At 63.6% G+C, this 20221-nt stretch overlaps 1 protein-coding gene across 1 annotated transcript; it reads right to left on the reverse strand.

Moving 5' to 3' along the window:
• Window positions 1-3535: 3535 nt before the first annotated feature.
• LOC128049562 (pro-resilin-like) lies at window positions 3536-6469 on the reverse strand. The gene has a single exon (XM_052641790.1). It carries the CDS (start codon window positions 6467-6469, stop codon window positions 3536-3538), a length of 2934 nt encoding a protein of 977 aa, XP_052497750.1.
• Between the last annotated feature and the right edge of the window lie 13752 nt (window positions 6470-20221).

Genomic DNA, 20221 nt, shown 5'->3' on the forward strand with positions numbered 1-20221 from the left:
AGGAGCTTCCCTGGCTCTCCCGGGAGGAATGTGAGAGGGTCTCGCTGAGTGTCTGCAGCCTCTGTGCTCAAATCAGATCCGAGACGGGGTGCTGCCGCCCCAGGGAGGGAAGGAAGCAGGAAGCGGCCGCCTCCAGACGGCCCCAGTCCCTCCAGCCTGTCAGCCATGTGGGGCTCGCCCAGGTGAGGCCGCCTCGCAGAGGGAGGGTGGTCCTGGGGAAGGACGTGGTGAGTGGCCGTGGGGGACACTGAATGGATAGGAGTGGACGCTGAGTGGACACGGACTGGACGTGGACTGGACGCTGAGTGGACGCTGGGTGGACACAGAGTGGGCGCGGAGTGGACCCAGAGTGGGCGCAGAGTGGACATGCAGTGGGCGCAGCGTAGATGCTGAGTGGACGCTGGGTGGACCTGGAGTGGACGCTGGGTGGACCCCAGGACCCGAGTTCGGGATCCGCCCTGCACCCAGGGCCAGTGTCCCCGCATCTCCCGATTCTCCTCTGCCAAGTGGACGCGGCATCCCCTCGCCCCGCCGCGGTGGGGTCGGCAGTGAGGTGCCCCCAGGGCCGGCAGCACAGGGAAGCTTCTAGTTAGTGACAAAGGCTCGGAGCTCCGTGCCCTCTGGCACTGAGTCCTGGGAGCCGGCGCCCCTGCAGCCAGCCCTCCCCACTCGGGCCCCTCTGGGAGCATCTGTTCCCCATTACGGGGGGCGGGGGGCTGGCGGGACTGTGGACGCAGCCCGTGATCTCACCACTGGTCGGGAGCCCAGGCCAGCCGCTCCTCCTGGAGAGGCGGTGAGGGGGGCTCCCCATTCCTCCCGCAGGTGGAAGCCCTCATCATTCCTGGCGCTTCTCTAACACCTTGCTGAAACCCGCCTGCCCCCACCCTCTCCCTCGGTCCCTGCCTCCTCCGTCCCGCCCAGCCCTCCCTGCCTGCCGGTGGGTGGCTCCCAGGCCTGGTGGGGAGCAGGGTGGGGGGCGGCTGGGGGTTCCCACCTGGGAGCCTCTGCCCTGGAGACAAGGCTGGAGAGAGAGGGGCTTCACCCCGTGCTCTCGCAGGAACTCAGCTTTCCCTTCGATAAAGCAGGAGAAGTGCCACCAGCCGCCCTGGAAGCCTCACGCTGAGTCAAGATGGTCATCAGAGCTGTGTCCCTGCTGGAGCTCCCTTCCTGGCCTCTCACCACCCAGCTCTCACTCTACGTGTCCCCCACACCAGCTTTGTATCCACTGGTGCTTTTCCCTAACTTCCCAGTGGATGGCTGACCAGATTCAGCTTGCATGCCTCTGAGGATGGTGAGCTCACTACCTCTCAAGTTTGCCCTTTCCACACAATAGTGTGTGCAGACCATTATCTGCTTCCCTAGAAGCTCCACATACCAACTCTAGTTGTGTCCCCGTGACAGAGGCCACACGACATGCTTGAGCTCCTTCGTCCACCTGGCAGCTCTTTGGATGGGCAACCACAGTGACCCCTCCCCGGGACCGTCTGCCCCTTGACCCCCTCGGTGATGGGGCACGTTGGCCTCTACACCCTCACCTCCCCTGGCTGTCCTCTGGTTCCACAGAAGATGCTGCAGGGAAAAAGCACAACAAAATGGAATATTTCCCATAGCAAGTTAGCACAAAGACACCGTGTCACCCTTTCCGACAGAGTTGTCCAGTGCGTTAGAATGTTCTAGAACCCCAGGAATGGGTGACGAGGTGGTTGGTGAGGTCCCCACGGGGTCTGGACCTGGACTGCGTATCTTCAGACATTCATTCATCCGTTCGCTCATTCACGCACTGCTGCTCAGCAAGTTACCTATTGTGAGCGTAATTCCAGCCACGACCAAACGCTGTGGGGGAGCCTAGAGCTAACTGCATTCTTCACGGGGTACCGTCTCCTTAGCTGAGTGGGTAGGTCTGAGCAGTAAATGCCATTTAAACCAATCGTTTTTCTACTCCTGAGCACACTTGCCAGCTTAACGGGGGTGGTCAGTGGCTTGTGGCACCGTCACCGTGCAGAGAGCAGAGCTGGAGAAGCCACACACACTGCATGGATTCTCTCATTTTACCCCCAAAGAAATCTGCCACCCGCTACACAGAATCTACCAAAGTTTCTTGCCGAGACCTTTGCTCTTAACATGCTGGGGGTGCATCTGTGGTGGTGGGGGGAGGCTCCTTTGCCTGCCACTGATGGTGGTCCACATGGAAAATCCACATTTCGCTCACACGCCATCCCAAGGAGAGTAGCTTGTGCCAGGAGGTCAGGCACGCATGGACCTGTCTGTGATGGGCTGGGCCGTGTCCCCCAGATCGTAACCCCAGGACCCCAGATGGTGACTTTACTTGGAAGTGGGGTTGCTGCAGATGTCCAGAGTTACTGAGGGCCCAGGGCGGGGGGGTGGCGCTGGGCAGATGCTGTGGGCACCTCACCCATTTCTCGAAGCGCACATGAGCATGCGGAACGCGGCTGCCGTCCGGCTCAGCCAGAGACGCTGAAGGCGCGTGTGCAGCGTGAGCGAGGTCACTGTGAGGAGTCCAGCTGGTGGTTAGAGTAATCTGACTATGGAGACGAGTCCACCACAAATCCTTCAGAAGGAAAAGACCCCAAGACACCGCCTGCTTTTCAGCGGTGAGTGCAACGGCTCCAGGGGCTTCTTTTGGAATTTAGGTGCCTGCGCTCAAGCTCCAAAACTGCGCGCCAGTGGAGGGGTGGTCCCTCCAGTCCCCATCCCACCCAGAGCCCTCGAGCTGCCCCGATTTCCCTCCCACAGTCTCTGCGGCCCTAGTGGTCTGCCTCCCAGCTTCCGTGATGCTGGGGTCCCCGAGCCCGCCTATGGGGGCTCTGACCGCGCCCCCCTCCTGCCCTAAGCCATCCGAGGCCAGCCCCATCCTGCTCACCTCGACTGTGGTCCCCACCCTGCAGTGGGATTCTGGGCCACGCGGCCTCCTTCTCTGCCCTCGCCCCTTTCCTGGGTCCCTGACGTTCTCAGGTTGGGGCCTCAGGGGTCCCGGCCGTGGGAGTCAGGTGTGGTGCCCCAGGCTGGCCCAGAGAAGCCGTGGTTTGTAACAAAACCGCCTCCATGTGTGTGTCTGCAGTGAATCGCTTTCACCTGGAGTTGAATGGAGACCAGGCCTCCCCTCAGTGACACCCACTGAGGACCGTCCAGGAGGGGGCCGCTCGGAGGCCCAGGGCAGCTGGGACAAGGGAGGCAGGACAGTCCTGTGGTCCATGCCCAGCACCCAGAGCCAGAGCAGGGTCTCCATCCCGGCTCTGCTGCTTCTAGGCTGCGCGACCCGGCAGAGCCACGGAGCCCATCTGGGCCTCAGTTCCTGCCTCTGTGAGAGGCCAGCACTCAGGGTGGGGAGGACAGAGTGAGGGTGGTGCTCAGGGCAGGACCCACGGCCAGAACTTGCCCCAGGGGAGTGATGCCCGCACGTGGCATCCCGGGGCATCAGGGCAAGAGGGTGGAGGGTGACCAAGGGGCAGGGCTGTGGCTGGACACGTCACCGGGGCCGGGGCCCTCCTCCGCGTCTGGGAGGCCTCCTCCGCGTCTAGGGGACCCTCCTCCGGGTCCAGGGGGCCCACCTGTGTCCAGGGGGCCTCCTCCATGTCCAGGGGGCCTCCTCTGCATCCAGGGGGCCCGCCTCTGTGTCTAGGGGCCCTCCTCTGGGTCCAGGGGACCTCCTCCATGTCCAGGGGGCCTCCTCCGGGTCCAGGGGGCCCTCCTGTGTCCAGGGGGCCTCCTCCATGTCCAGGGGGCCTCCCCTGCGTCCAGGGGGCCTCCTCCATGTCCAGGCGGCCTCCTGTGTCCAGGGGGCCTCCTCCACGACCAGGGGGCCTCCTCTGCGTCCAGGGGGCCCGCCTCTGTGTCTAGGGGCCCTCCTCTGGGTCCAGGGGGCCTCCTCCATGTCCAGGGGGCCTCCTCCATGTCCAGGGGGCCCTCCTGTGTCCAGGGGGCCTCCTCCATGTCCAGGGGGCCTCCTCCATGTCCAGGGGGCCTCCTCCATGTCCAGGGGACCCTCCTGTGTCCAGGGGGCCTCCTCCGTGTCTAGGGGCCCTCCTCTGGGTTCAGGGGGCCTCCTCCATGTCCAGGGGGCCTCCTCCGGGTCCAGGGGGCCCTCCTGTGTCCAGGGGGCCTCCTCCATGTCCAGGGGACCCACCTCCGCCTCTAGGGGACCCTCCTCCATGTCCAGGGGGCCTCCTGTGTCCAGGGGGCCTCCTCCACGTCCAGGGGGCCCGCCTCGGTGTCTAGGGGCCCTCCTCTGGGTCCAGGGGGCCTCCTCCATGTCCAGGGGGCCTCCTCCATGTCCAGGGGGCCCTCCTGTGTCCAGGGGGCCTCCTCCATGTCCAGGGGGCCTCCTCTGCGTCCAGGGGGCCTCCTCCACGTCCAGGGGGCCTCCTCTGCATCCAGGGGGCCCGCCTCTGCGTCTAGGGGCCCTCCTCTGGGTCCAGGGGGCCTCCTCCATGTCCAGGGGGCCCTCCTGTGTCCAGGGGGCCCTCCTGTGTCCAGGGGGCCTTCTCCATGTCCAGGGGGCCTCCTCCATGTCCAGGGGCCCTTCTCCATGTCCAGGGGCCTCCTCCACGTCCAGGGTCCTCCTCCTGTGTCCAGGGGGCCTCCTCCTGTGTCCAGGGGCCCTCCTCCATGTCCAGGGGGCCTCCTCCATGTCCAGGGGCCCTTCTCCATGTCCAGGGGCCTCCTCCACGTCCAGGGTCCTCCTCCTGTGTCCAGGGGGCCTCCTCCTGTGTCCAGGGGGCCTCCTCCTGTGTCCAGGGGGCCTCCTCCATGTCCAGGGGGCCTCCTCCATGTCCAGGGGCCTCCTCCACGTCCAGGGTCCTCCTCCTGTGTCCAGGGGGCCTCCTCCTGTGTCCAGGGGGCCTCCTCCACGTCCAGGGTCCTCCTCCATGTCCAGGGGCCCTCCTCCACGTCCAGGGGGCCTCCTCCACGTCCAGGGGGCCTCCTCCACGTCCAGGGGGCCTCCTCCTGTGTCCAGGGGGCCTCCTCCTGTGTCCAGGGGGCCTCCTCCACGTCCAGGGTCCTCCTCCTGTGTCCAGGGGGCCTCCTCCTGTGTCCAGGGGGCCTCCTCCATGTCCAGGGGGCCTCCTCCACGTCCAGGGTCCTCCTCCTGTGTCCAGGGGGCCTCCTCCTGTGTCCAGGGGGCCTCCTCCATGTCCAGGGGGCCTCCTCCATGTCCAGGGGGCCCTCCTGTGTCCAGGGGCCCTCCTCCACGTCCAGGGGCCTCCTCCACGTCCAGGGCCCTCCTCCACGTCCAGGGCCCTCCTCCACGTCCAGGGGCCTCCTCCACGTCCAGGGGGCCTCCTCCACGTCCAGGGGGCCCTCCTCCACGTCCAGGGGCCTCCTCCACGTCCAGGGGGCCTCCTCCACGTCCAGGGGGCCCTCCTCCACGTCCAGGGGCCTCCTCCACGTCCAGGGCCCTCCTCCACGTCCAGGGGCCCTCCTCCACGTCCAGGGGCCCTCCTCCACGTCCAGGGCCCTCCTCCACGTCCAGGGGCCCTCCTCCACGTCCAGGGTCCTCCTCCGTGTCCAGGGGGCCTCCTCCATGTCCAGGGGGCCTCCTCCACGTCCAGGGCCCTCCTCCACGTCCAGGGGCCCTCCTCCACGTCCAGGGGGCCTCCTCCACGTCCAGGGGCCTCCTCCGTGTCCAGGGCCCTCCTCCACGTCCAGGGCCCTCCTCCACGTCCAGGGGCCCTCCTCCACGTCCAGGGCCCTCCTCCACGTCCAGGGCCCTCCTCCACGTCCAGGGTCCTCCTCCGTGTCCAGGGCCCTCCTCCACGTCCAGGGCCCTCCTCCACGTCCAGGGGCCCTCCTCCACGTCCAGGGTCCTCCTCCACGTCCAGGGCCCTCCTCCACGTCCAGGGTCCTCCTCCGTGTCCAGGGCCCTCCTCCACGTCCAGGGGGCCTCCTCCATGTCCAGGGGGCCTCCTCCATGTCCAGGGCCCTCCTCCACGTCCAGGGTCTTCCTCCACTTCCAGGGGGCCTCCTCCACGTCCAGGGCCCTCCTCCACGTCCAGGGGCCCTCCTCCACGTCCAGGGGCCCTCCTCCACGTCCAGGGCCCTCCTCCACGTCCAGGGGCCCTCCTCCACGTCCAGGGTCCTCCTCCTGTGTCCAGGGGGCCTCCTCCATGTCCAGGGGGCCTCCTCCACGTCCAGGGGGCCTCCTCCACGTCCAGGGTCCTCCTCCTGTGTCCAGGGGGCCTCCTCCACGTCCAGGGGGCCTCCTCCACGTCCAGGGGCCCTCCTCCACGTCCAGGGCCCTCCTCCACGTCCAGGGGCCCTCCTCCACGTCCAGGGCCCTCCTCCACGTCCAGGGGCCCTCCTCCACGTCCAGGGGCGTCCGAGCCGCTGCCGCAGCCGTGGGAACACCGACTACACTCTCCCCACCCTCCAGTCCTACTGTGTGCTGGGCCCTGCCTGGCTGCACAGGGACGCTGCCCTGGGACCCAGGGGGTAACGAGGACACGACCATGTGAACCCAGACCTGCCAGCTGAGAAAGTCAGCGTGAGCCCGCAGCCCAGGGCCACCAGAGGACAGGCCAGGGCTCCCGAGGAGGGCCGCTGGGGATGGGGGTGCTTCTGGCCTTCTGATGGGGGGAGGGAGGGGGACACGGTGGGTGGGGCAGGCTGGGGAGTGCTGACCTGGCACCAGAACTTTCCGTGTCAGGCTCTGGTCTGCTAGAGCAGGGGTCCCCCAACTCCAGGATCTGGTGCCTGATGAGGTGAAGCTGATGCGGTAGGAATGAAGTGCACAATGGAGGGAACGTGCTCGAGCCATCCTGAGCCATTCCCCTCCTCGGTCGGTGGGAAATTGTCTTCCATGAAACCGGGGCCCGCTGTCAGGGGCTGGCTCCGCACGGCTCACCCAGCCCACTGTCCCCTCAGCCCAGAGCCTGGCCTTGGTGCTCTCCTGACTCCTCCGTGGCCCACCCTGTCTTTCTGAAGAGGGTGGGCACCCTGCTCCTGGAAGGCGCCAGCTCCGGCTCCAGGGGCCGGCGCCCTTCTCAAGCCCCTGCGGGTTCCCCCAGCGCCCACCACCGCCCGCCTCTGCTTCTGGGGACTTTCAACGGAGGATGAACAGGTCACAGTGGCATCTCCTGGCTGGGTGACAGGTGGCTCAGCCTGCATCAATCAGGCCACCACCAAGTCTCTGGGCCTGACACTCCATTAAGGAAGTGGGTGGTGCCTGTGGCCACATGTGAGGTACCTTTGGACGAAGAGGTGGAGGGGGGCCCGGGTGGATGGGCTGGAGGGCCTCCAGGCCCCTGGACACACACAGACCTCCTGGAGTTTGCTGCAGGTGTGGAGGCCACAGGCTGGCAGTGTGTCTGTGCATCTGGACACTGTGGTGGGAAGTGGCCTTGAGGGGCCTGAAGGGTGTCCTCTGAGCCCCCAGGCCCCTGCCGTCTGGGCCTGGGCAGAGCCTCGGGGTGCTGGGTCACCGCAGAGGGAAGGCCGAGGACGCCCTCCAGGACTTGCTGGGACGTGCCGTGTGCATGTCCTGCACCCAGCACTTCACGGAGTGCAGAGCCGGGAGACGGGCTCGCCTGCCTGCCGCTGGGGGGCTGGGCCGTGGGCTCATTCGTCCGGGTGGTTCGATCAAGCCGGCCCTTCCCGCGTGACCTGCAGGCTCAGAGCTGGTGGGGGCTGCACCACCACCTGGGATCCCTCGGGCCCTGCTGAGGAGTCCAGACGACGCCGTCTGTTCACTCATGCCTGAGTTCACTGCCACCCAGGTCAGGTCACTGACTCAGCTTCCCCACGTCTCAGGCTCTGTGCTGAGAAACAGCATGGTTCCAAGCTTCACATTTGCTGTGGAGATCAGCTGGGTCGGTGCCTAAAGGACTTGCAGCCTCCCTGGGACACTATTGTTGGTCAGGGAGGGAAGGCCGGCGTCTTACAGGGTCGCCTCGCCAGCCCCCAGCCCTCTGGGCCCTGGCCCCTGCCCGGCCCAGACCCAGACCTGGACACAGTCCTCCCAGCGAACCATCATGGGGTGTTTGCTCTGTGTGGCCCAGGGCTCTGAGCTGGGGCTTGCTCACCCTCCAGGGATCAGGGAGGGACAGGGTATAAGGGAGGCCCTGTGTCCACCCAGGTCAGAGGGCTGGGGACCCGTATCAGTGGTCCCAGGGCTGGATGGAGGCAGAGACCCGCAGAAAGACCTGGAGACAGACGGACAGAGACTGTGGGATAGGAGTGAAGACGGGAGTGAGGAGGGAGGGAAATTCTCCCAGGGGTGGGGTGACGAGGCCTTCCCCCTCCTCCAGCCCCTCAGCTCCTGGGTGCCCCCTCCAGACCGGGGGGTCGAGGGGACAAGATCTGTCCCAGGAGGGCCCCCCCAGCCCAGGCGAGGGGCTTCGTAGGGGCCCCTGGGGCGCCCCCGGCAGGAGACACGGAGCGCCCGCGCCTGTGGCCCGATGGCGCCACCTCGTGGGCTTCCTACGAACTTCAGCCTCGAAGCAAGCCCGGATGGTGGACACGTCCCTGCCGGCGAGGGGCCCACGCCGGACCCCACCTCCCGGCCCCACTCCCCAGGGGGCTTTCTCAGCTGGTGCGGTCTGCACCTGTGAGACCACCACGCAGGACTGAAAGGCAGTGAAAACACAGGACATCCTCTAAGGGTGAATTTCAGATGAACGAGGAATGTTTCCTTCGTGGGATTCCGTCCTGAACGCTAGGGGCATGAGGGCATGTGTCTGACTCTCTGCGACCCCATGGACTTTAGCCCACCGGACTCCTCCGTCCAGGGGATTTCCCAGGCTAGAGTACTAGAGAAGGTTGCCATTTCCTCCTCCAAAACATTCAGTTCAGTTCAGTTTATTCGCTCCGTCGTGTCCGACTCTTTGCGACCCCATGAATCGCAGCACGCCAGGCCTCCCTGTCCATCACCAACTCCCGGAGTTTACCCAGACTCATGTGCATCAAGTTGGTGATGCCATCCAACCACCTCATCCTCTGTCGTCCACTTCTCCTCCTGCCCCCAATCCCTCCCAGCACCAGGGTCTTTTCCAATGAGTCAGCCCTTCACATGAGGTGGCCAAAGTATCAGAGTTTCAGCTTCAGCATCAGTCCTTCCAATGAACACCCAGGACTGATCTCCTTTAGATGGACTGGTTGGATCTCCTTGCAGTCCAAGGGACTCTCAAGAGTCTTCTCCAATACCACAGTGCAAAAGCATCACTTCTTCGGTGCTCAGCTTTCTTCACAGTCCAACTCTCACATCCATACATGACCACTGGAAAAACCATAGCCTTGACTAGACAGACCTTAGTCGGCAAAGTAAAGTCTGTTTTTGAATCTGCTATCTAGGTTGGTTATAACTTTCCTTCGAAGGAGTAAGCGTCTTTTAATTTCATGGCTGCAGTCACCATCTGCAGTGATTTTGGAGCCCCCAAAAATAAAGTCTGACACTGTTTCCACTGTTTACCCGTCTATTTGCCATGAAGTGATGGGACCAGATGCCATGATCTTAAGTTTTCTGAATGTTGAGCTTTAAGCCAACTTTTTCACTCTCCTCTTTCACATTCATCAAGAGGCTTTTTAGCTCCTCTTCACTTTCTGCCATAAGGGTGGTGTCATCTGCATATCTGAGGTTATTGATATTTCTCCCGGCAATCTTAGATTCCAGCTTGTGCTTCTTCCAGCCCAGCATTTCTCATGATGTACTCTGCATAGAAGTTAAATAAACAGGTGACAATATACAGCCTTGACGTACTCCTTTTCCTATTTGGAACCAGTCTGTTGTTCCATGTCCAGTTCTAACTGTTGCTTCCTGACCTGCATACAGGTTTCTCAAGAGGCAGGTCAGATGATCTGGTATTCCCGTCTCTTGAAGAATTTTTCACAGTTTATTGTGATCCACACAGTCAAAGGCTTTGGCATAGTCAATAAAGCAGAAATAGATGTTTTTCTGGAACTCTCTTGCTTTTTCCATGATCCAGCAGATGTTGGCAGTTTGATCTCTGGTTCCTCTGCCTTTTCTAAAACCAGCTTGAACATCTGGAAGTTCACGGTTCACATATTGCTGAAGCCTGGCTTGGAGAATTTTGAGCATTACTTTACTAGCGTGTGAGATGAGTGCAATTGTGCGGTAGTTTGAGCATTTTTGGCATTGCCTTTCTTTGGGATTGGAATGAAAACTGACCTTTACCAGTCCTGTGGCTACTTAGGCTAAAAATGATCCCCCTTTGTCTGAAATGCACATTGGGCTTCCTGTAGTTTCTCCTTCAACCTCAGCCCTGACACCTAACAACAACCAAGGTTTCCTGCTCTTGGGTTAACACAGCGGGGCTTTGGGGTAACACAGTGGGGGCTCTGTGGCTGGGGAGTCCTAGTCTCCTGACTGTCACCCCTCGGGCACCAGAGCAGCCCCGGAGAACGGCAGTGCGTCTCCCAGCCCTGGGAGCTGCCAGAGCATGCCAGGCGCTCACGTGTTCTTTCCTTTAATCCTCATGTCCTCACTGTGGTCGCCTGAAGGGTGGGGAGACTGAGGCTGGGACAGGCACAGAGCCTTGGTCTCAGCTGGGAAGGGCTCCAGGGCTCCTGCCCCTCCCCAGCGCAGGGACAGCGGGTGTGAGAGTGTGGCGAGGGTGAGCAGGCGGTGAGTGGACTGTCGCGATGGTGAGAGTGAGTGTGAGGCCGTGGTGATGGTGAGCAGGCGGTGAGTGGGCTGTCGCGGTGGTGAGAGTGAGTGTGAGGCCGTGGTGAGGGTGAGCAGGCGGTGCGTGGACTGTCGCGGTGGTGAGAGTGAGTGTGAGGCCGTGGCGAGGGTGAGCAGGCGGTGCGTGGGCTGTCGCGGTGGTGAGAGTGAGTGTGAGGCCGTGGTGAGGGTGAGCAGGCGGTGAGTGGACTGTCGCGGTGGTGAGAGTGAGTGTGAGGCCGTGGCGAGGGTGAGCAGGCGGTGCGTGGACTGTCGCGGTGGTGAGAGTGAGTGTGAGGCCGTGGCGAGGGTGAGCAGGCGGTGCGTGGGCTGTCGCGGTGGTGAGAGTGAGTGTGAGGCCGTGGCGAGGGTGAGCAGGCGGTGCGTGGGCTGTCGCGGTTATGAGCACACAGGGAACTGACTGGAGACCGCCGTCTCGGGCCCAGAGGGCTCAGCAGAGGAGCAGCGAGTCACAGGCAGCTTCGAGTCGAGCCCAGGACGGAGCACGGAGGGCGCCCTTCCCGGGAGCGGGGGACACCATGTCTTCCAAGGAGAACCGTCAGAGGTGGGGCCCTTGCTGTGGTCACACGGCTCACGGACGAGACACCGGCCTGTACTGGGCCTCGGCTGGGCACCCTGCGAGAGCCCCCGCACTTCCCGCCCACCGCACCCCCGTAAGCCTGGCCTGGAGCTCCCGGGGGGCAGGCAGACCCCTGCGGGCAAGCCGGACCTCTCCCGGGCTGCAGCGGTCCGCCGCCCAGGGTGGGGTCCCCGCACATGGGGCGCGATGGTGCGGGGCCTCAGCCCCCCTGCTCCTCCACCTGGTGATGGGGTGGGGCTTTCCCTCTGCCTTCCATCCGCCGGGCCAGGGACCCCTGCTCTTCTAGGGACGGGCCTAAGGGGGGCCGGGCAGCTGTGAGCCGGCCTTTGGTGAGTGCGACTGGCCAGCAGCCTCCGAGGAGGACGGGGGTGGGGGCGGGGGTGCGTAGTAAAGCAGGGGATCACGGAAGACACAGGTGGCCCGACTCCCGGAGGAAGAAACGCTCCCCACAGCGGGCACAGCGGGCACAGCGGGCACAGCGGGCACAGCGGGCCGGAGGCAGGAGAGCCCGGAGCACAGCCCAGGGCAGCCGGGGAGGGGGGGGCGCTTGAGCAGAGGCACGATGGGGGTGGGGGCTGAAGCGTGCCAGAGGGACCCAGAGGTCATCCCAGAGCCGACCCCCACCCCGGGGCGGTGAGCAGGGAGCCGATCCGCTTATTTCTGGGCAGACGCTGGGAGAGCTTGTGAAGAAGCGGCTGGAAGGGTCCGTGGGCAGCGAGAGAAGGCAGAGGTGGACAGATGAGCAGGTCTGGGGTCTGTCTTGATCGCTGCCAAGCGTTTCTCACGGGTTGAGAAAGTGAGGAGCCAAGGATGACGGGAGGGCTGGCATTGCCCTGGCAGGCGGTGTCTTTGCCAACATCGAGTTTGAGAAACTCTGTGGACCTCCCCACCCGCATGTGAAGGCATCAGGTGTCAGCTGGGTACACCGGGGCACAGTACGGGGGTGAGGCCCATTTGGACCGGGCAGAAGAGAGAGGTGTGCACTCACATGAAGGCTGGTCCCGCTTCCCTGACCACCAGCCTTTGGCGAGGGCAGCACAGATTCTTGCCAGTGTTACCCGCCCCATCCCAGCCCCACCAGGCCTGGAGACGGTTGTCATGGCAACCCAGGCAGGCCCCTGAGCCCAGAGACATCTGCTCTCCCCCACAGCATCCTTATGCTAGCTGGATGGGGAAATCAGCCTCTAAATGGGTACATAATTCTCTCTATAGAGAGGAACACTTAGGCCCCAGGGGGAGGAGAGCTGCCTTCGGCCACTGGCAATGTTTCTGGCTCTCTAGAACACAGAGCTAGTTTCCCGAGGCTGCTGAAACCAACCACCCCAGACCGACTGCCTTCAAGCAACACAAGTGTATTATCTTGCTACTCCGGAGATCAGAAGTCTGGCAGGGTCCTCCCCTGGCTAAACTCGGCGTGGGCAGGCCGCTGCTCCTTCTGGAGGCTCCTGGGGAGAAGCCAGTTTCCCCAACCCCAGCAAAGAGAGGCGCCCACACTTCCTGGATCACAGCCCTCCACCCCCAGAGCCAGCAGGGTCTGGCCACCCTGTCACACCACTCTGGCCTTCCCCTCCGCCTCCCGATTCCACTTCTAAAGGGCCTTATCGTGACGTTAGCCGTCTGATGGTGGCTCAGATGGTAAAGAATCTCCCTGCAATGTAGGAGATGCGGGTTCAATCCCTGGGTCGGGAAGATCCCCTGGAGAAGGGAATGGCAACCCACTCCAGTGTTCTTGCCTTTAGAAGTCCTTGGACAGAGGGTCCTGGTGGGCTACAGTCCCTGGGGTCGCAGACACTAACACTGCGCAAGTAACACTCACTTACGGTGACACGGGGCCCACCTGCTAATTCAAGACAATGTCCCTATTTTTAAAACAACTGTCCAGCCACCCTTATTGCATCTGCAAAGTTCCCTGACCTCCGCCAAGGAACTGCCAAAGTATTACAGTCCTGGGCAGGCATCCAGGGCTGCCTGACGGGGCCACCAAGCTGCGTCCCGCCTCAGGGGCTTTGCACCAGCTGTCCTCTTAGCTGGGCGTGTGGTTTTCCTGACAGTCACCAAAGTCTCCCTCATTGTGCAAGTCTCTCGGCTCACGTCACCTTTCCTCAAGACCTCTGCTTAAATGTCTGCACCTCCTCCGTCTTCTTACCTGCCTCCCTTTCCTCCCCATACCCATTACAACCTGCAATCATATATAAAGCTTAGAGGCCCCCCTGGATTTCTTTCCTGCTGGCTCTACCCAGCACAGGCACCATAAAGATGGGAATTTTCTTTTGTGCACTGCTGTCTGTCAGGCATCCCAAATGGAGCCTGGTACTTGGAGTGATTCAGTGAACGGATGGGTGGATACTGGTGAGAAGGTGTGGTTCTCACACAAGAGAAGGAAGTTCTCTGTCTCAAAGAGATGTGCGCTCTTGCCCCTGACGATGTCCCTGTATGAAGCGGGGAGGCGGAATCAGGGTGCAGACCTGGGCAGGGGCAGCCTGGGGTCGAGGGGTGCTTGGGATCCACATTCAGGGAAGTGTGGGCACAGCCAGAGCTGCCAGGCGGGACCCCTTAGGAGCTCAAGCTGCCGGTCCTTCAAGAAAACCAAGGGGGGCCGGGCCTCCGCACTCCACGCTGAGCACCCACCGTGGCCCGGGGGAAGGAGTGCCCGGGTGAGGCTATGTCCTCAGACCCACGGAGAAGGCAGACAGGCCCCCGAGGGCCATGCGGCCAGGGAACCCGGCCTGGGTGGTGAGGTGACCTGTCCCCACCTGTCCAAGTCCTCAGTGGACAGAGCAGCAGGAAGCCTTCTGGGTGGTGGACAGGGAGCCCCAGGGAGCGTGTGGAGCACGGTGGGGGTCCTCTCCGACCTCCCTTCCTACTTGAGCCTGGCCTGGCTGTGAAGGCCCAGCTCCAGCGGGCTCGCAGGGTGACTGAAGGCAAGTTGTCACACATCTCTGGGTCTCGGTTTGATTACATCCGTTGTTCTCAAACGTATGTATCCCCACCTGCTCGGACATTTGGGTTCTGAGATGTCCCTCTGCCTGGGCTTCCCTGATTGCTCAGTTGGTAAAGAATCCTCCTGGGACGCAGGAGACCCCAGTTCAGTTCTTGGGCTGGGAAGATCCCCTGGAGAAGGGACAGGCTACCCACTCCAGTGTTCTTGAGCTTCCCAAGAATACTGGGAACGAATGTGGCTCAGCTGGTAAAGAATCCACCTGCAATGCGGGAGACCTGGGTTCGATCCCCGGGCTGGGAGGATCCCCTGGAGAAGGGACAGGCTACCCACTGCAGTGTTCCGGGCTGGAGAATGGCCTGTGTGGTCCATGGGGTCGCAGAGTCGGACACGACTGAGTGACTTGCGCTGCACTCTGTCTTCCTCGACATATAGCCACTTGATCACTACGTGGGGAAGTGGGGGTCTCTGCTGAACGTGGGGCGCAAGGGGAGGAGCCGGCCAGGACCCCCACCCCCACCAGGAGCTGAGGAGTCAGGGACACACAGACTTCTTAGTGAGTGGTGAGCCCGCCCCTGCAGCGGGCAGGGCAGGTCCGGGGCTGCAGCCCTCCTGGGGTGAGTGTCCCTTTCCTGGGGGCTTCCTGAGATGCCAGGCCCAGCTGGGCCGCCTGCTTTCCAGTGTCGGGGTTCTGTTGGGGTCCCCGGAAGGATGGCAGGTCACGGCCGGGTGCCTGGGGCTCACCACCAGGCTCACCTGCAGAACAGGGCAGGCCAGGCCACTGTGGGCCCCCCACCCACACACAGCCCTTTCCCGAGGTGGGGGCCCCCAGGCAGGGCCGGCCGGACGTGCCCCCAAACCACCCCAGGGACCCCCTGGCCTACTGTCCCGAGGTGCTCTGGCCAGCCGCACCGTCCCCTCCCCACTGGCCCCGGAGCCACTGCCTCTTCTCACTTCACAGGTCCCTGGTCCCTGAAGCTCTGCTGGGAACAGCCCGGAGCCACTGAGCAAAACTTCCCAGGGCGCCGGGGTGACCCCGAGGGAAGAGAATGGGCGGCAGAGGCGGGGGGATGCTGGCCATCAGAGTGGACTCCCCCACTTCATGGAGCCCCCAGCCGACACTTCGACCCCAAGACACGGTTCCCTGACATTCTCAGCTGTGTTCCGGGACCCACCTTTCCTGGGTGGCTTCCCCAGTCCCGGCCCACCCATCACTGCACAGGACAGCCCCGGGTAACGCAGCCCCGGGGCAGCGTCTCCAGACGCCCCCCACCCCCCATAAGGCCTGCAACTGACCCAGGTGCAGGGACGGTGGTCCAGGGTGAAGAGCGGCCATGTGGTTCTCGAGCAGCCCCGGGCCGCTGTCCATGGTGACCTCACCAATGACACAGACCAGGGCCTCCAAACACAAGGTGGGCAGGGCTGTCTCCCTCCAGGGGCTCCAAGGAAGGGTGCTTGCCGCCTCTTCCAGCTCTGGGGACCTAGGCGCTTCAGGGGGTGGCCGTGCAGCCCTGGCTCCTCCATCCCCTTTGTTCTGTGAGTCGGTCTCCTCTCCACTCTTGTAAGGACACCAGTCACTGGACTGTGCCCCCCACCGACCCCGGATAAGCCCAGAGCATCTCCTCAGCCCAAGATCCTTAACCCACACCTGCAGAAACCCTTCTCCAGGTAAGGTCATGGTCCTGGGGTTAGGACATGGACATACCTTCTGGGGGGCTCCGTGCACCCTCCAAAGCCCCACCTGCTCCCTCTCTGCTCTGAGAGCCTCTCTCCTTCCTCCCAGACCTTCTGGGAGTCCCCGGCACTGGGGGTGCGTAGAGGAACAGGCCCCTCCCTGCCCCGACCCCCTCAACTAAAGCGTGCTGTGCTCCTGCTGTGCACTGAGTCCCAGGCCGGAGGTCTGTCCCAAAAGGAAGAAAATGCCCCGTCAGTTCCCTGGACCATGGGCTTCTGGAAGCTGATGCCAAGACGGGACTGGACGTGATTTCCCTGGGAGCACCCTGTGAGGGGGGCAGGGAGGGATGGGGCTGGCAGCAGAGGCTCAGACTCCAGATCTGAGACAGATGGGTGGGTGCTGGGGGGTCCCCGAACCCAGTCACGGCTGGAGGAGCCCCACCCCGAACCTGGCCTCCTGAACCTGCGGGCGCTGTCAGAGCGATGTGAACTGGACTCGGAGAAGGTCCAAGGGGCGCCTGTCCCTGGCAGTTCATATCCAGCGTGGAGACCCTCGGGCAGGACGGCTTCACTCTGTCCTACATTCAAATGGCCTCCTGGAGGCATAAGCGACTCTTGCTGCGTGGAGGGGGACACACTGCAGGCTCGGCATGCCCACACCCAGGGCTTTCTCCTGCCCTTGCCCAGGGGGTCGGAGGGGGACACACTGCAGGCTCGGCGTGCCCACACCCAGGGCTTTCTCCTGCCCCTTCCCAGGGGGTCTAGGGGGACACACTGCAGGCTCGGCGTGCCCACACCCAGGGCTTTCTCCTGCCCTGCCCAGGGGGTCAGAGGGGGACACACTGCAGGCTCGGCGTGCCCACACCCAGGGCTTTCTCCTGCCCCTTCCCAGGGGGTCTAGGGGGACACACTGCAGGCTCGGCGTGCCCACACCCAGGGCTTTCTCCTGCCCCTTCCCAGGGGGTCTAGGGGGACACACTGCAGGCTCGGCGTGCCCACACCCAGGGCTTTCTCCTGCCCTTGCCCAGGGGGTCGGAGGGGGACACACTGCAGGCTCGGCGTGCCCACACCCAGGGCTTTCTCCTGCCCTGCCCAGGGGATCAGAGGGGGACACACTGCAGGCTCGGCGTGCCCACACCCAGGGCTTTCTCCTGCCCTTGCCCAGGGGGTCGGAGGGGGACACACTGCAGGCTCGGCGTGCCCACACCCAGGGCTTTCTCCTGCCCTGCCCAGGGGATCAGAGGGGGACACACTGCAGGCTCGGCGTGCCCACACCCAGGGCTTTCTCCTGCCCTTGCCCAGGGGGTCGGAGGGGGACACACTGCAGGCTCGGCGTGCCCACACCCAGGGCTTTCTCCTGCCCTTGCCCAGGGGGTCGGAGGGGGACACAGTGCAGGCTCAGCGTGCCCACACCCAGGGCTTTCTCCTGCCCTTGCCCAGGGGGTCGGAGGGGGACACACTGCAGGCTCGGCGTGCCCACACCCAGGGCTTTCTCCTGCCCTGCCCAGGGGGTCAGAGGGGGACACACTGCAGGCTCGGCGTGCCCACACCCAGGGCTTTCTCCTGCCCCTTCCCAGGGGGTCTAGGGGGACACACTGCAGGCTTGGCGTGCCCACACCCAGGGCTTTCTCCTGCCCTTGCCCAGGGGGTCGGAGGGGGACACACTGCAGGCTCGGCGTGCCCACACCCAGGGCTTTCTCCTGCCCTTGCCCAGGGGGTCGGAGGGGGACACACTGCAGGCTCGGCGTGCCCACACCCAGGGCTTTCTCCTGCCCTGCCCAGGGGGTCAGAGGGGGACACACTGCAGGCTCGGCGTGCCCACACCCAGGGCTTTCTCCTGCCCCTTCCCAGGGGGTCTAGGGGGACACACTGCAGGCTCGGCGTGCCCACACCCAGGGCTTTCTCCTGCCCTTGCCCAGGGGGTCGGAGGGGGACACACTGCAGGCTCGGCGTGCCCACACCCAGGGCTTTCTCCTGCCCTGCCCAGGGGATCAGAGGGGGACACACTGCAGGCTCGGCGTGCCCACACCCAGGGCTTTCTCCTGCCCTTGCCCAGGGGGTCGGAGGGGGACACACTGCAGGCTCGGCGTGCCCACACCCAGGGCTTTCTCCTGCCCTGCCCAGGGGGTCAGAGGGGGACACACTGCAGGCTCGGCGTGCCCACACCCAGGGCTTTCTCCTGCCCTGCCCAGGGGGTCAGAGGGGGACACACTGCAGGCTCGGCGTGCCCACACCCAGGGCTTTCTCCTGCCCCTGCCCAGGGGGTCGGAGGGGGACACAGTGCAGGCTCAGCGTGCCCACACCCAGGGCTTTCTCCTGCCCTTGCCCAGGGGGTCTAGGGCCTGGGGCTCTGACCCTCCCGATGCAGCAGGTGCATGGCTTGGCCTTCCCCCACCCCGCATGGTCTCAGCCGCTCAGGGCTCTTGGAGACCTCGGTTCTCCCCTCTGTGAAATGGACTTGGTCTTCTGCGACGCTCTTGGAGTTCTGGAGGACAGAGTAACACTCTGCCTCCACTAAGGGACCACCCTGTCCTGCGAGGTGTACCTCAGGCAGAGGAGCTGGCGAGCGCTGGTCACTGCATCCCGTGGAGCTCACAGCTTCTCACCACCTGCCTCCCCCGACCCTGAGCCCCGTAGACCTGAGGCCTGGCCTGTGTGTGGGCAGCATCTCCATCTGACCCACAGGGCCTGGGTGAACTGCTTTATCCACTTTAAGGCAGGGCTTCCCTGGTGGCTCAGATGGTAAAGAATCTGCCTGCAATGTGGGAGACCCGGGTTTGATCCCTGGGTGGGGAAGGCCCCCTGGAGGAGCGCATGGCAAGCCACTTCAGTGTTCTTGCCTGGAGAAGCCCACGGACAGAGGAGCCTGGAGCCCACGGGGTTGCAAGAGTCAGACACAACTCAGCGACGGACACTTTCGCCTTTTCACTGTGAGGCAGGGAGTGAGAAGCAAGACTTTTAGCCTCTAAGGAAAGCCTGGGTAGGCTGGCAGCCCCTCGGGGCAGGAGGGGGCGCAGGGAGCTTAGTGACTCTCTGCGGTTGCTACCCTTCCAGGTGAGCTTGGTCCCCCCATTTCATAGACAAAGGAGATGAGGCCCAGAGATGTAAGTAAGCCTGAGGTCACACAGCCAGAACCAGAGCCCAGGTCCGGTCCAAACCGTGACCCCTCTTTCCTTCAAAACCCCCTCCCCACTTCCCCTTCCCTTTACTTCCCTCCCTTTCCTGCCCACCCTCGGAAGCTCCTAGTTGGAAGCAGGTTCCTGGGTCAGGAAGATCCCCTGGAGAGGGGCTAGGCTACCCACTCCAGTGTTCTTGAGCTTCCCTAGTGACTCAGCTGGTAAAGAATCCGCCTGCAATGCGGGAGACCTGGGTTTGACTGCCGGGTTGGGAAAATCCCCTGGAGAAGGGACAGGCTGCCCCCTCCAGCGTTCTGGCCTGGAGCGTTCCATGGACTGGACAGTCCGTGGGGTCGCAAAGAGCTGGACACGCCTGAGCGGCTCTCACTCTCCCATCTCTTTAGCAAACCGCCGGCTGTGCTGTGCGTGCCGCTCAGCCGTGCCCGACTCTTAGTGGCCCCATGGACTGCAGCCCGCCAGGCTCCTCTGTCCATGGCGTTCTCCAGGCAAGAATACTGGAGTGGGTTGCCATGTCCTCCTCCAGGGGATCTTCCCAACCCAGGGATCAAACCCAGGTCTCCCACGTTTTGGGCAGAGTCTTTAATGTCTGAGCCACCAGGGAAGCCCAGGAACACTGGAGCGGGTAGCCTAGCCCTTCTCCAGCAGATCTCCCTGAGCCAGGAATCAAGCCGGGGTCTCCTGCCTTGCAGGCAGATTCTTTACCAGCTGAGCCACCAGAGAGGCAAACCACCCGCAGATGGCAGCAAAACCCTTCCTTCCCGAGCAGGGAGCCAGCCCCGCCGACTTATTAAAGTGTAATGAGTGAGGAGGATCCAGGATCCGGCGGGGACGGCATGAGTCTGCATGCAGATCCGTGGGAGGAAGCACCTGTGTGTGCCATGGTGTGGGGGTCCCGGCGGAGGGGTGCAGCAGCTGAGCTCTGCCTGTGCCCAGGCCAGGGGACAGGGGTCTCCTGCAGGCCCTGGAGGAGAGGGGCCCCAGCTCAGTCCCCCGTGGAACCTCAGCCCCACCTGCTCTTCTCACCACATGGTTGGAGTTTCTGGATCCAGGCAGGTTCAGGCAGCACCTTATCTTTCTGTTTGCAAAGTACCCACTGCGTGCTCCACTGGGATAGGGAGCTCCTGGGATCCAGTCCACCCTCAGGCTCTGCTATCATAGCGGCCCCGGCTGCCTTGGAGCCTAGGGTCTCAGCACACCAGGGCCCTGGATGCCTCAGGCACCCCGTCTGTGAAATG

Source organism: Budorcas taxicolor, chromosome 6, assembly GCF_023091745.1.
Source record: "Budorcas taxicolor isolate Tak-1 chromosome 6, Takin1.1, whole genome shotgun sequence".
Lineage (NCBI taxonomy): Eukaryota > Metazoa > Chordata > Mammalia > Artiodactyla > Bovidae > Budorcas > Budorcas taxicolor.

What these genes read in the sequence shown, in the direction of transcription:
- LOC128049562 (XM_052641790.1), bottom strand. Translation starts at nt 6,469, where the DNA reads ATGGTCGTGTCCTCGTTACCCCCTGGGTCCCAGGGCAGCGTCCCTGTG.